Source organism: Brachycentrus maculatus, unplaced genomic scaffold, assembly GCF_059751285.1.
Source record: "Brachycentrus maculatus isolate JH-2025_06_01 unplaced genomic scaffold, ASM5975128v1 h1tg000357l, whole genome shotgun sequence".
Lineage (NCBI taxonomy): Eukaryota > Metazoa > Arthropoda > Insecta > Trichoptera > Brachycentridae > Brachycentrus > Brachycentrus maculatus.
The window spans coordinates 493,592-508,941 of NW_028281106.1; the positions used below are offsets into that span (position 1 = coordinate 493,592).

The 15,350-nt window shown below is 30.9% G+C and overlaps 4 protein-coding genes across 7 annotated transcripts in view; 3 read left to right on the top strand and 1 right to left on the bottom strand.

The window, feature by feature from the left end:
* Window positions 1-1,133: 1,133 nt before the first annotated feature.
* LOC148303688 (solute carrier family 25 member 35-like) lies at window positions 1,134-8,137 on the bottom strand. Its single transcript, XM_088269556.1, has 6 exons — window positions 8,001-8,137; window positions 5,970-6,170; window positions 2,636-2,914; window positions 2,033-2,359; window positions 1,798-1,934; window positions 1,134-1,423 (listed from the first exon to the last, which is right to left on the bottom strand). Exons 3-6 carry the CDS (start codon window positions 2,875-2,877, stop codon window positions 1,227-1,229), a joined length of 903 nt encoding a protein of 300 aa, XP_088125682.1. The 5' UTR covers window positions 2,878-2,914; window positions 5,970-6,170; window positions 8,001-8,137; the 3' UTR covers window positions 1,134-1,226.
* Rad51D (Rad51 recombinase D) lies at window positions 3,165-10,192 on the top strand. Its single transcript, XM_088269558.1, has 5 exons — window positions 3,165-3,632; window positions 4,081-4,291; window positions 6,156-6,333; window positions 6,444-6,566; window positions 7,779-10,192. The coding sequence occupies exons 1-5, from the start codon at window positions 3,370-3,372 to the stop codon at window positions 7,973-7,975; spliced, it is 972 nt and encodes a 323-aa protein (XP_088125684.1). The 5' UTR covers window positions 3,165-3,369; the 3' UTR covers window positions 7,976-10,192.
* LOC148303690 (uncharacterized) lies at window positions 8,980-10,192 on the top strand. Its single transcript, XM_088269554.1, has one exon. The coding sequence runs from the start codon at window positions 8,980-8,982 to the stop codon at window positions 10,180-10,182; it is 1,203 nt and encodes a 400-aa protein (XP_088125680.1). The 3' UTR covers window positions 10,183-10,192.
* Window positions 10,193-12,004: 1,812 nt separating this feature from the next.
* Window positions 12,005-15,350, top strand: part of LOC148303691 (TRPL translocation defect protein 14-like) — a 48,237-nt gene continuing 44,891 nt past the window's right edge. For 2 of the 4 annotated variants that reach the window (XM_088269550.1, XM_088269551.1), the window contains exons 1-4: window positions 12,005-12,225; window positions 12,644-12,711; window positions 12,960-12,997; window positions 13,954-13,991. In XM_088269550.1, the coding sequence (XP_088125676.1) occupies window positions 12,177-12,225; window positions 12,644-12,711; window positions 12,960-12,997; window positions 13,954-13,991 (193 nt within the window). In that variant the 5' untranslated portion in view covers window positions 12,005-12,176. The remainder of the gene's footprint in view (window positions 12,226-12,643; window positions 12,712-12,959; window positions 12,998-13,953; window positions 13,992-15,350) is intronic. The other 2 variants (XM_088269553.1, XM_088269552.1) reach the window with 1 other exon arrangement.

Consider the following 15,350-nt stretch of genomic DNA (forward strand, 5'->3'; position numbering starts at 1 on the left):
GCTTGTCGCAAGCCAATATATAATACGATTGCAATATTTTTTAAATTAGATTATATAAGAAAGATTAAGAAATACTAATTCATCGATATTATCAAATTACAGTCATCATTCTAAAAAAGCTTTCACATTTTTGTTGAAAAAATCACGACCTGCTGGGTACAGCCATATTAATACCTTCCGACATCAAAAGAGTAAAATGGATACCTAATAACAACTACATCTATTGCCCTCTCGAAGACGAGTATAGTGGAACACCTCTTATAACGAACATAATTCGTTCCAGCATCTTACTCAGTTGAAGTTAAAGAATGCTCAATTTTTTATGTTTTTATTAAGATTTTTTTTAATACTTTATTTGATCATTTTATTAATTGTTAAGGGGTGTAACAACTTGGATGTTAAAAACAATTTGGATTTGAAAAAAAAAACTTAATAAAAATATGAATTTGTGATAATCAATCCTTTTAAACTAGAAAACTGTCTTAAGACATTCGTTTTTGACGACGCTTCAAAATTGGGTGTAAATGTGTCACAGCATTATCATTAAATAAAATTGTAGCACGAATAGCCACCCCCTTATTATGGTGATGTACGATGCAACAATTTCCCACGCTTTCAGTATTTCTCTTATTGTGCTATAATATTGTTGATCTACTACTTTCTCTTCCTCCATTAACATGCTCTCCTGCATATTTTTTTGCTGTGAAACACGATGCAACTCCAAAAGGTCTTCGGTTTTTCATTCGACAACTCTCTCTGGCCAAAGTTTTTTCCAAGCAGAAGTGAAGGTTCTCTTGATAACTCCTTCCTAAAAAGCTACGGAAGTACTGGCTTATATGAGAATGTCGTGAAAAAGAGACTTGTCCTTTCTCTGTAACTCGTTATGCGAAATAAACGCTAGTTAAAGGAGCAACTTTTAACCTTTTTTCTCGCTATGCGAATCACTCGTTATAAGAGGTTCCACTGTATCTATGTTCCTAGTTACAAAAAAAGCATGTTGTTCTTATCGAATACATCACATTCATCAAATAAGATATATCGCATTTAGGACAATAAATCATGACATTGCTTGGAAGTCTATTTTTTAAATTCCTATTTTAGAAATAACAAATTACAATAAATACAAATTCATATCTGCTATAAATTTTATTCTAAAAACATACCATTACTATGCAATAATATAATGGAATATTCCTTAATACTAACGATTATAGTAAATCTGTTTACTATAAGGCAATTTTAAAGTCTACATAATTTTTGAGAGTGTCGAAAAAATAAAAACATAAAATACTATGTGGAAACGCTCTTAAATAATAAGGAACAACTCCTTTGTAAATTGCGAAAAATCCTTCAGTTTTAACTATTTTCACACCGCAGTCTCTAATTCCACTGTAATTTTTTCCTTTTCCGTATTCGTCGATTTCTATAAGAAAAATAAATAAATTTTTAACTCCATTTTTCAAATCAATATTTTAAATAAAGTCTTAAAATGTATTTTTACGTATGGTTTTCAAAATTGAACAAAAAATTTAAAACCTACTTAAGGCTCATCGACAAAATTAAAAATGAAATATTTTTAAATGAAAAATTCTTTGATATGCATCAAGGGATGCTTAAGATGTTATGATTTAATAATCCTCTAAATTTATCCTGAATAAATATGATGATATTAATAGTAAACTTTAAGAATTATGCACCAGTATCGTTTGAGTATTATTACTAAAATGAAGTAAATATATGGTACATAATAAATAACATAAGTACTTTTCATAAAAATAAGTATTGGCAAAAGTTTACCTTGATTGTACAGTCTAGTTGAAATTACATCGAATGGACACATAAATACAGCAAGTAGCAGCGCACTGATATTACTAGCTACAAATGCTGACGCCAAATATTTATCCGTAAGTACATCATTTGCTTTCATAACTTCTCTGGAAAACTGTTAGCACGTTAGGCAAAATATAAAACAACATTCCATTAATATTTTCCACAAAAAAGGGAAAAATTACTAAAAAGAATATCACACTACCTCACAAATGTAGCTATCTGAATAGAGCTCCCGAAACCAACCCTCGTTGCAGCGCTTTCCCACCCTCTCCATAAGCCCCTAATTCCTCCTTTTGAATAAATTTCTCGAAAGGCGTGCATCGTTCCATTATAATGATATTGGTATCCAACGGCAATATTTTCAGTTGTACTGGACTGAATATGGGTTTTTACTAAATAAAATGGGCTTGCTACAAAAGCGCCAACCATCCCTGATATCGCACCGAAAAATATAGAATTAATTACATTTGGCTTCCCATTTTCATTAATAGTCAACATCCGGTTTTCAGCCATTTCATAAAGACCTAACCTTGAAAAAAAACGATTGTTAATGTTTATGTGCTATGGGATGAACTATAAAAAGCGGACCAATAATATTATTATGTAATAAAGTTTCGTAAATTCTATTCTTGAATGCCAACAGAACAGGAATCATTATGTCCGGTAGGCAAATAGGTTGCGATATGCAAATAAATAAATATATCTTCGAATTATTTTAGATAATATGTCACTATAATAAAACTGAACATAATATAAACTGTTGAATCTACATATGTTATGTGATAAAATAAATAGATTTAGTTACCTTGCGCTGTTGAATATTACATGAAACCCCAATGCAGGAACAAGCCCTTTCTGAAGACCAGCTAAGCCATCAGTCTTGATTATCAAATATATGGCGTGAGAGACACTTCGATATACATCTTTAACGTCATTTTTTAATTCTCCTTGAAGTTGCATGCGAGTTTTAATGACGTCTAATGGATTACTAAAAATTGACGCACATCCCGCTGCAACTCCCCCAATTAGAAAATCAATGTTGAGCATGTTAATTTCACTTCCAATACAAATTTACTCCTGAAATCTATACACGAAAAATGTAAGCAATTAACTTAATTGGCAAGGTAATGAAATAGATAGATATAAGAACAATGTAATAAATGATAAAGACATATTTTTTTCCATTATTAATTACTTATTAATTATCATACATATTTTAAGATAACTTTTCGCTCAAGATGTTTGAGGATATCTGTTCAATGTGCAAGTACCTAAATAATATTTGTTGCCAGACTTTAAAAAAAAAACGACAGATTTTATTCGTTTGCTTTTGTACAACGATCTGCAAGTGTTACCAATCGAACCGAGTTGAATTTTGAATTCTAAAAAAACAAACGTCAAGTGGGACCGCGCGAAATGTACATTTTGAGTTAATTTTGATAATATTCTTACTTGAAAACCATTACATACTTTATTATTTGAATACCATGATTACATTTGTAGCTGTACCAAGAGTCATCGATTAGAATTTTACACACAATGTCACTTCTTAGTTCAGTAGGAAATAATTTACTTGATGATGTGGTAGTGAAAACGTTAAAAAATAACAATATATTTAATACTTTGGACTTTTTGAAAGAAGATTCTGCAAGATTAGTAAATATAACAAAACTATCCTATAAAAATGTGTTCCATATACGTCGGCAAATATTTGAAAAATATGGGGCTCATCTTATCAATGGAGCCAATTATCATAAGAAACTTATTAGTTCTTTTGCAATACTTCCAACCAGTATCACCAAGTTAGTAAAGTGATTTTTTTATTATTATTTCTTCAGTTAGCTTATATTACATTTAATACAAACTATTTTTCACACTTAATTTACATCTTACAGTAAACAAAACATTAATTTTTAAATTCTTTCAGACTCTTTTCATTCTTCATACATTCAGGCATTTCATCATATATTTTGAAACCCTTATACATTTTACAATTTTGCGACTCTTTTTTCAAAATTGGCAGCTTTATTTAATGCTTATTTCTAGTGCTATGTTTATGAAAGATAAGCATATTATATATTACTCTTTTTTTTATAGGAAACCATTTATAAATCTCTTTTTATATCTATTTTTCTCAAATACTATTCCCATAGCTTTATGTTATTTTTTGTACTTATGAGACGTTAATAACATTATTCATTTTATTTAAAAGGTAACTAATATACCAATATTTTTTGTTATCTTTTACAGCTTAGATGAAATTCTGCAAGGTGGTTTAAGATGTGGAAGAATAACAGAAATTTGTGGACTACCTGATTCGGGCAAGACGCAACTGGGACTCAGTATAGCGTCAAATGTGTCGTGTGAATTGAAACAAAGTGTACTCTATATAGACACAAAATGTGATTTTTGTCCGAAAAGGGCACATCAGATAATATCGGAGAAGTGCAGTAAGGATGATGTGTGTAAACTTTTAATTAATATTTTGCACTAGTACTTCTCTGTTAACCTTCCCTTCCCGGTGTTGTGTATCTAGTACACATTGCTTCTAATAACCATAATATCTCTATAAATATCATAAATACAAGGCTAACATTTTAGGTATTCCTCCATAACTTGTTTACGCATTGATTTAAAAAATAATATTAATAATAATCAGAATTTGTCAGGTACATCGGAAGTATTTTGTGAATATCAGGAACAAATTTGCGTATAAACAGTGCGTGAAGAGTGTACGGGAACTGCGACACTATATTCGCATCTCACTCTTGCATACTTGCACTGTGTAAGCGTGAGAAGCTCAAAGCTCAATGTTCTCTGGTTAGCGGCCATTAGCTCTTGAGCTTCCGATAAGAGTAGACCTATGTTTGTTCCGTGAGCGTTGCCAGGTGGTAATTTTTAATGTTTTCAGCAAATAAATCTTAATGATTGTAATTTTTTACTTCATTTATAATTAATTAAGGGGATTAGCTATGAATGTCCGCATTTTTCCCATTTAAAATCGCTAATTTTTTTTATTGTGTATTGACTACCTAACACCGGGACGTGCGTTTTATTTTAGCACTGGAAGGGAAAGGTATAATCTTAACTAAAAAATAAACCGTCACAATACATTCAACATTTTGCGCTATTTAGAACTCCCATGTGTGTAGCTTGTTTTTTTTTTGTTTGTTTGACACGCATGAATGAAACTAGTGTTGCGGGTTCAATTCCCATCAATTATAAAATGAATTCAAGAATGTATTTTCAATTAGTCTGGTTATTTGTGATGTATTTTTTATATCTACCTTCCCTCGTCTTATTATCCTACCAGCAGATAAAACTCTTATATAGGGTTTAATATAGGGTAATAAATGGATTATTCATGTAATAATAGAAAATTCCTGTATAATAATTTAAACACAAAAGCTGTGGAAAATTATTGCAAAATATGGCACTGTAATATGCAATATAATTATTGCCATGGCTGGGCTATTTGCCAAATAATTTTATTAAAATAATAGATTTAGTATATTTTACATGACTAGAAAACCTATATAACACTTATGATAAAAAAGATATTGGCAAATTCTTAACAATCATCAAACCTTTAAAAATTCCAAACCAAAGTAGTAATTTAGAAAGGGCTTGGTAATATTTTTATTCACTAAAATCTAAGAAGTTTGAAACTAAATATTTAGAAAGAAAAGACAATTATGCTATATTTATGCATTCTTAAACCTTACATTAGTTTTTCTAATAAATAAAAAATCTTGTAATTTGTTAGAGGTACACTATGACAACTACTTCTAAATAATAATAATAATAAAACCCTTATCTGCACCCCAATGGTGCATAGGGCACTGCTTCATATAAACGCAGTGTTATCTTGATCGTTTACATATGAAGGAAAGGTGATCAGCTGTCCGCTTCAGGTACCAGTCCAGGGTATTATTAAATAAATATTAGAGTGAAAAAATCACTTCTATTTATTTGACCACCCCTGGGAATCAAACCCGGGACCTCCAGAACGGTAGCCGAGCATGCTGACCATTACACTACGGAGGCGGACTATAATATAAATAATAACATAAAGTATTTATTTAATCTCTAGGTTGCTAGCAAATAAATAATATTTGTTAATAATAATATCTTCTAACCTTTATAAATAATAAGCCTGGCATTTACATCCCCCGCTTAAACTCCAAGTTTATTTATTGATCATGGGATTCCACATTTCTCATAGCTAATTTGTTAATATCATATATTTATTGTTATCTCTGTAGATTCATGTAAAATTTCATTATTTTTTTTTAATTTTGTGACAATATTTTGCTCTTTTGTAGGAAATAGCTGTAAATCTGGAAAGATTAAAAGTGGTAAGATTATTTGATATGCACCATCTCATATCATTTCTGCATGAGCTTCAATCAAATGAAAGTTTTATGGACACTATCAGACTCATAGTTGTAGACTCTCTACCGGCGCTGATGCTCCAGTTCCAAGGAGATACATCCAAAGATAGTAAGGGCCTGCTTCATATTATGAGTTTAAAAAAAAAACAATAAAAATATATAAAATTTGGAGTTTAGCGATGCGAGAATATCTAATTTTAATTTTTTTTTTTTTTTTAGGTTTAGGACTTCTAAATCATTTTGTAAATATTGTTCGATGTATTGGTGTTGAATTTAACATTCCAATCATAGTTATAAATCTTTTAACCCGTTGGGTCGATGTAACAACGATTGAAATAGATGGTAAGCAATTGTGTTTAAATATTATTTATTTGATCGAAATCAAATTTAATTTCATTAAACGTTTTCAGATTTGAATCTTCGTAAATACCGTATATAATCTAGAGCAAGTTTAGAGGTATAAGTGTATTAACTGTGATTTTCAAGTGATGTTATTGGTCCATGTAAGATCCACAGACTTATCTTAGTAGTAGATAGTTATCCCGGATTTAATTTTGGGATTCATAAACATCACTTTAATATATTATTAGACTGGTCAGTCAGTCTGATGATGTCGGTAACGACGAAACCCGGTCGCTGGTCAAATAAAAATAAAGTGGAAAAGCTAAAAATATTGGTTTTAATCTAATAATATATTAAAAATGCAATTCCATCACGAAGTGTCAGTGGATAATATAAATCTTTTATAAACATCACTCTTAACTCTTTAATTTTAAAATTGCTCAACATAGCCAAAAGTGGAGCTAGGATGTTTTTGTTTATGTTCTTTTCAACTTTTGTATAGAATATAATAAATTTGCTTGCAAAATTTGTTTTCAATGATCAGTCACCAATGTTACAAGAAAAGTCAATTCAAATTATTGTAGAAACTTGCATTATGTATAGACAAATTCTCTTTCTTTATAACTAACTAACTAACTAACTAACCATCACGCCGCTTAGGCAGAGAGAATCGAACGCCACATCACTCTGTCTTTGCAAACATTCTTTGCCTCTTCTACATTCATGCATCTCCTCATACATACCCGACGATTATTACGACTCCTGACCCGGCCGCTTTCAAGTATTTGACATACCTGATTGTGCCAAGTTTTCCTCGGTCACCCTCTGCTTCTTTTTCCAACTACATTCGCCTCATAAATTTGTTTAACCGTTCTTTCTTCACTCATACGCTCCACATGTCCAAACCATCTCAACACACCTTTCTTAATTTTATCGATAATGCTTACTTTTGCCACACATTCGTCTGAGGGATCGCATTTTGACTGCATTCAGTCTGCTTTCATCCTTCTTTTGTCCAACTCCATGCTTCGCTTCCATACATAAGGGTTGGAACCAGAACTCCATTGTGTACTGCCAGTTTAGCTTCCGCTGATAGATTTTTATTTGCTAAAACTGATTTTAGTGCCCCATTCACTCTGTTCCCAGCATTCACTCTCCTTTCTATGTCTTTATCAATCTTTCCGTTGTTATTAAATGTTTTTGAAATTTCAGGTGAATCCGTAGCTTCTCAAACTATAGAAGTGAAGCCTTCTTTAGGAAAGTATTGGAAACACATTCCTTACACAAGTATTCATATTGAAAAATCAACTATCCATCCTCAAGATGTTCACATTTCCGTAAAAGTGTTCAACATTTTACCTAATATTAAAACTACCACGCTCAAACTGACTTCAAAAGGAATTACTTAAAATAAAGATTTATTTATTAACTTACACAGTTCAAGATACTCAAGATACGCCCTTGAGGTAGTATTTTAAGAAAGTGGTGCTCTATGAACCCAAAATTATTATTATTTACTAATGACGATGTGCCATGTAAAGAAATAAAATCCGTTATGTATACAAATAGGATAAGAATCAGTTAGGTCTGAGAAAATAGTTCCCCCCTGGCCAATGTACATCTGTTGGTCCTTTTAAATACCTGTTGTGTTATTCTTAAACCTTTAACGGTCTCTTACAGCCTCAAGTGACTAAAAAAAAATTACTGCGTACGTAATACCTTCGGCTGACAAATTACTCATAATAAATGAATTGACATTTGTTTGGCAATCGTTTAAAAAAAATGTTCTTATTGTGTTTCTTATATGAAGTACCTTACTTACTTACTTATAACCCTTATCCGCACCCAATGGTGCATAGGGCTCTGCATCGAATTGACGCAGTGTTATCTTGATCACGAAGGCAAGGTGATCACTCTTGCGCTTCAGGAACCAGTCCGTGGTAATATTAAATAAATATTACAGTGTATGAAGTACCTACACAGTATAAACTGTTTTTGTTAAGTACCGACTAGTTATTTCGACCCTTACGTGAGCTATTTCAAACCACAACTTGCAATTTAAAGAATATGTAATTTGATGCTAGCTACCTTCAAAAATCATCAAATATTTTTGAGAAAACTCAATACTTGTGGATTACTATAGTTTACGTAGCAGGGGTAATTTTTTTGTTATTACAATTTAATTATTTTGATTTATTTGCCATTTTAAACAGAGCCAAAATAAAATGTATTGTAATTTATTTAATGCACATACATTTAACGTTTTTTTTCGTTATGTCAATGGCTTTTTATGAAGAATTATGTATATTTTGATTTGAAAGAAGGAACTTGTTTTATTTGTATTGGTTCCGAATTTTGAAATTCCATAAAAGTAGTTAAAAATTTTTTTTATCCTAAACTTAAATCTAAAATTATGATTCAAATTCATTTTATTTTTTTAACCATTACCTTATTTATAGAAAGTTCGCAGTGCCTAAAGTATTGTTTCAACGAAGAAAGAATGGCAATGTCCAGTATGATTATTGAGACCTTACTCAATACTAGAATAGTGCTTCAGTGTAGCTCTTGCAGTACAAGTTACGCATCCTTTAAGACGCATTGGTTTAGAAAAGTCATGTTTAACAATTCCATTGTTGAAATATCCCCTAATTACAATGATACTAATTTATATGTCAACATTTGGAACGAAATAGTAATAGAAAAGGTGCAAGTTTCGGATGGCGGATTTTATTTCTGCCAAAAAGAAGAAAATAGTGCAGAAGAGAAACGTGTTGTGTATTTTATTGATGTTGTGGACAGCATACAGTTTGAAAATGGTAATTCAACTGTCTGGTTTGATTATCATAGCAGTATCCAAAAAATAAATGAGAAGTTTGGAGACATGGGAAATTACTTTGAAGCCTTTTACAAGTGGAATACATGGTCTCTGTGTGCACATTTAGTTGGCTATGGTAGTATCCGCACAATACAAGGGTATTGTTATGTAAAATTAAAGCAGTCATATGCATCAATGGATATAACAAACCCATATAAAAACATTCAGCTGTTTTTTCAACCCTACACCTTACGGCTACCTTGTCGTTCAGTAATCTTAAAAACTCATTTTCCAGTCATCTCAAAGGTTGTTATCAATATTCCAAATTTTAACTTATCCGAAAGTTGTAATATTACAAGTAGAGGTTACAATAGTAATGACAGTAATGTTTATAGTAATAATTTCACGTTAAATGTACATGATAACATAGAAATTGGCTGTTTGGGTGCATCTTTGAATTCAAATATAACATGGTTAAAAGATCGCAAAATTATTTCGCACGTAAAAAAACAACATAGCAGTCATCAAAATCATTACATTGATCTTTTTAAGTCTCTGCATCTCTCAAATGTAATGCTGAGTGATGAAGGCATGTATTACTGCTTTGTCAATGGGCACAAGACTCAGATTACAACCATATATGTGTTACCTGACATTAGAATCTTCATACATGATCTAATTACCCATTTGATATATTTAAGTTTTGTTTTCTTCCTGTGCTTTGTTAGTTACTGTTGTGGATTATTTGTAACATGGCGAAAACGAGAGTTACTTAGAATTATTGATCATCAAATAAACTAATAGTTATAAAGTGTGAAGCTTTTAATTTCTGTAAAATATTATCAACTCTTATACAAATTGATTTCATTCGCATCCATCTTCTTCAACTTCCTTTGAAGGATTGCATTTAAGAGTAAATTTTCCCATATCTTTTGTAGAGGTGTTCCTAGTATATCAGTCACAGGCACAAATACTATGATACATCAAGAGATCATTATATCATGATACTTGTATGGAGCCGTAATATGTACAATATACTAGCCACTAGCCACTAGTCAAATCTCACAAATCTGTTTCAAACGAATATAACCAGCGATAACATTGTCACTCATAAAACAAAAAAATAATTTTAGCTTTTCAATGAATTGCCGGTCAGACATTTTGCATTGTATAGTTATCTCTTTCTTAGTTTATTATATTATTAGATATGAATGATGAAAAGAGACAAATATACATGTCGATGTCAGTCATGTCATGTCATGTTAAATATAGCTCGGCTCAGAACTCACTGGGTTCGGAAATACGCGAAGATACGAAGTATCACAGATATTCCGATATCGTTTAGTAAACAGATATATTTTTTAACATTTTTCTTATTTTCCGCTATGTCAAAATGAAACGCTTACAAGTGAAGTTTGGAGATATTGTTATGTGCTTTCTGAAGCAAACAAATTAGCAGCGCGCAAATAATATGCAAACGAAACTATCCTTCAAAACAAGTGTTTCTAATTTAAAGAAACATTTGAAATGTAAGTGTACCGCGCACCGCGGCGGCGCATAGTACGAGATACGAGGAGTATAGTTACCCGACTAGTAACAGGTAGCGTATCCTAGTATGTTGACATGGTAATAGCGATATCGCTAAGTAGCAGTCTAAACACACTACTAATCCCTTTTTAGTGGTGGTATCAATAACGCCATATGGAAACTCAATATGAATGAGTCAATAATAATCCCATTGTTCTTGTGCAAAACATGGTGAGTAATCTTAACGAGTATTTGAGAGGAAAAAAAGAGTCACCATGGAAAGCAGCACGATTTAAAAAACTTGGAGATTCAAATGTATTGAGTAGTGGCAGAACAAAAGAAGAGGGAGCAGGTGTCCAGGGCGTGTAGAATTCTTTCAATGTACAAAAAAGAAAACAAGAGAAAAGTTATTTAAAAAATCTTATAGTCATGAAACAGTGATAATTCAGTTTTAAGTGCCAGTGTTTTAGAAATTAGTATTATTGCCATTTTTTATGCTCTAAGCCACGGGTTGCCAAAACTTGGTCTAGCGCCTCCACCAAAATTCTCGTTAATGAACGAGACCGGGGTTGGGGGGGGGGGGGGGGTAGGAAATTACCAAAATACCCTTATACTGAGAATACTTATTTTGCTGGCTGGCTACCAAAGCATTTGGTTCCGCCTTTGGTATAAAGGATTTATTTTATTCAGGATTTGGGTTATTTTTCAGAAGCTCATGATGAAATAAAACAAAAATTTCAGTACAATATTGTAAATCTTGATTAAAAATGTAACATAATCCAGAAAGACGAAAAACTGGTGAAAACTTACATCTTCAACCAGCTTAGGGTTTATTTAGCCTCCCCACAAACGTGCATGAAATATTTATATACGGAATATTTACCAATATCCAGTACCTACCTTTATTTAAAGAGTAGGTAGGTACTATTCGGGTATAAAATATTGGTAAATTATGTAAGAAATTCTATAACCATGGCAATGAAAACTGGGATACCACACTTTCTTGAAGATAGCTACAAATGTGTGGACCGGTGCCAACAATAAGAAAATAAATAATTTTAAGTCGGGATACGAGACGGAGATCCGAAAATAAATCATTTAGAAATATGCTGTTGGGTAGTGTTGTTTTGTCGTGTGGTGTGCATTAGCGGATATGTCTATTTTTGTTATTTGTTTATGATATTTGATCCTTATTATGAATAAATTAAAAGTGATCTGGTGTTGTTAATAGATTATAAAAATTACAAGTAAATTAGTTTACATTCGCAATGGATCCTAAAGCTGAAAAGCGCGTTCACAAAATCGTTTTGACTGGCGGTGAGTTCGTTTAAAAGCACATGGTTTTCTTCAGGATTTATGGGCTTTCAGTGACATCGTTTGAAACATTTAATTCTTTACATTTTAATGTCAATTTATATACAAATAATCGAGTAGTCTCGTTGCATTTTTGCATCTTTGGTATGAATTTGCTTTATCTTATGCCTCCAAAATAATTATTTTTCTCTAAACTGATATTGGATTTCAAATTTGCCACATGCTTTTCATCATTGTAGGTACATGAATAAAAATTAGGGGCATGATAAATAATATTATACCATAGGTCTTTGTTTTCATTTAGACTTTTTGTCAGTTTGACGTTTGGTACCATTTTTTGAGATGATTATTTCACTTTTTATGTTTCATCAAATTGAATTTCACATTTTTCATGGCAACAGTATTTCCTCTAAAATTACAGGACCTTGCGGCGGTAAAACGACGGGACAATCTCGATTATGTACTTTCTTTGAAAATTTGGGATGGAAGGTAATTTGAATTTGAAATATATTAATAATTTATTATGTATGAAATATGTAACTTGTTAAATGTGTGCCCTGAATATTAAATCTCACTTTATCTACAAATTAATATTTTAAAAAAAATTCTCAAGTTATTCCTTTTTTAAAATTATTATCAACAGTGGCATACAGTTTGGTATTTTGATTATTTGTGTATGGGATGCCTCAGAAGGTGTTCCCGGGATGAGTATGGCTCCACAATGCGTTTATTTGCAGGTTTTCCGTGTGCCAGAAACTGCCACCGTTCTTCTAAGGTACGCTTGATTCACCCAAGCCGACATGTATACATTTCATTATACTAATTATTTTTTTAATATTTATCGCTCAATCAGAATCCATCTTTAGAATTCTGAACTCTAAACGCTAAACTTCATTTAGCAGGTTCATATAATTCTCGTGCCCATTGCAAGAATGAGATATCTCTCACAAATTATGTTTTGAGACATGACTTTGAACTTCCATATAACGAACTTCTATTTACAAAAGTTTTCCTAATATCGAACTTTTTATTAAAAATATAATTTTGAAGGATATTGTTCACGCATTTATTTTTATTATTTTTTTAAAAGAGAAATATTTGTGTTTTTATTATTTGCACAAATATTACAATTTCACACTATTTCTGTGAGACTAAGTGGCTCATTATTAGAAATAGGTATCAAATTGTGGTAGAGTGGATTCGAACCGAGAAACTCTGACTTAAGAGTCCGCGACACTAACCACGGGACTACGACCCGACACAAATTTTACCTTCTGTATAGCAAAAATCAATTTTACTAACTTTTTTTTTCTGAATTTTGTCTCCTTTGATGGAATTAGGATTTCATCGAACATAAAAAATAAATAAAATGTATTTATATGCACCTGTGCGTAATTTAAAATAACAAAAAGACGGTTAACTTTTTTACTGTAATTTACCAATTTTGCAATATGGAAGTTTGACTTTATCGTGGGAATTACACTTTTACGTAAATCTTGCTTCAATAAAGAGATATCTGATTTTCAGAATGGCATATGGAATTATTAATTATTTTTGATATTAGCTCCTCACTTAACTAAGTTTTTTTTTAATGATATTATTTTAATTTCATATTTACGTTTTCTAAGTAGCTCATTTTAAATTTGATTTGCACCTGACTTTAAAAAAATACGATATGCAATTAAAAGCACTATTTTTTATTACAATTATTTTGTGATTTTTTTATTACAGTGGTGGTATCAAGTTTTCCGACCTCAGTGCAGATGAAGGTAAGTCCATTTTGTAATATTTCATAATTTTAATGATAACGATATTTAATTTGCAGAAAATGGGACATGTTGGACTGACTGAGAAGTTAAACGACTTAGTTTCTAGTCAATAACTGTTACTATGTAATCGAAGTGGATAATTTTTTCTCTCATATCGCTCACTCCTTTCAAGAACGTCATAAATCAAAATACTTGATTTTTCAGGAGAATGTTTATAAAGTTTAAAAATATATCACAATGTATTAAAAATAAATATCAAGCCACTTATTAAACTTTTTACTGTGCAACAAAACTTTTTAGGTAAAACCTAAAGGTTTTTTCTCCATTTAAAAAATATTTAGTTTATTTTAAAAAATAAGTAAACAATATCTTTTCTTCAAAATGCAAAAACAACATTTTCTGCCCTGTAGCGGGTAAATATTAAGTTAAAAATATGCCGCTTTTGCTGGGATATAGTACATTTTCTGGGTAGGTATTCTGAAAATATGCACAACTGAAAATTGACGATTTTTGAATTATGACGTTCTTGAAAGGAGTGGGCGATATATTATCCATACATTTTAAAATATTTTTTTTCTATTAATAACCGGGAGAATATTCTGCGAAAATGTTGTTATTCTTATCAATTAAATCAATCATTCTTATGTGGTTTAAGATATTTCATCTTCTGTGATTAAATTATAAAAATATGTTAGTTCTTAAAAAATTTAAGTATTATGTAAGAAAATGCATTTGTTTCAAAAAAAATTCTTAATTATATATTTTTTTCAATTTTTTCATATTCCAATATCTTCAATTATTATATTTTATCTGAAATAATTACAGTAATTTTGCAATATAATTCAATCAAGTTAAAATCAATAATCGATTTTAAGTTACTTAAATGGATTTATCATTTGTTCCCATTTTGAGTATATACATATATCGCTCACTCCTTTCAAGAACGTCATAAATCAAAAATCGTCAATTTTCTGTTGTGCATGTTTTCGGAATGCCCAGAAAATGTACTATATCCCAGCAAAAGTGGCATATTTTAAACTTAATATTTACCCGCTACAGGGCAGAAAGTGTTGTTTTTGCATTTTGAAGAAAAGATACTATTTAATTATATTTTTAAATAAACTAAATATTTTTCAAATGGAGAAAAAACCTTCATGTTTTACCTAAAAAGATTGGTTGCACAATAAAAAGTTCAATAAGTGGCTTGATATTTATTTTTAATACATTGTATTATATTATTAAACTTTAAAAACGTTCTCCTGAAAAATCAAGTTTTTTGATTTATGACGTTCTTGAAAGGAGTGAGCGATATCGTAGTCGTACAGGAGAAAGTGACCAACTAACAAAACGTAAAATGTT

What these genes read in the sequence shown, in the direction of transcription:
- LOC148303688 (XM_088269556.1), bottom strand. Translation starts at nt 2,877, where the DNA reads ATGCTCAACATTGATTTTCTAATTGGGGGAGTTGCAGCGGGATGTGCG. An exon ending in GTAATATTCAACAGCGCAAG is followed by an intron (nt 2,360 to 2,635) that starts GTAACTAAATCT and finishes TTTTTTTTCAAG; the next exon opens with GTTAGGTCTTTATGAAATGG. An exon ending in CAGATAGCTACATTTGTGAG is followed by an intron (nt 1,935 to 2,032) that starts GTAGTGTGATAT and finishes ACAGTTTTCCAG; the next exon opens with AGAAGTTATGAAAGCAAATG.
- Rad51D (XM_088269558.1), top strand. Translation starts at nt 3,370, where the DNA reads ATGTCACTTCTTAGTTCAGTAGGAAATAATTTACTTGATGATGTGGTA. An exon ending in AGAAGTGCAGTAAGGATGAT is followed by an intron (nt 4,292 to 6,155) that starts GTGTGTAAACTT and finishes GCTCTTTTGTAG; the next exon opens with GAAATAGCTGTAAATCTGGA. An exon ending in AACAACGATTGAAATAGATG is followed by an intron (nt 6,567 to 7,778) that starts GTAAGCAATTGT and finishes TTGAAATTTCAG; the next exon opens with GTGAATCCGTAGCTTCTCAA.
- LOC148303690 (XM_088269554.1), top strand. Translation starts at nt 8,980, where the DNA reads ATGATTCAAATTCATTTTATTTTTTTAACCATTACCTTATTTATAGAA.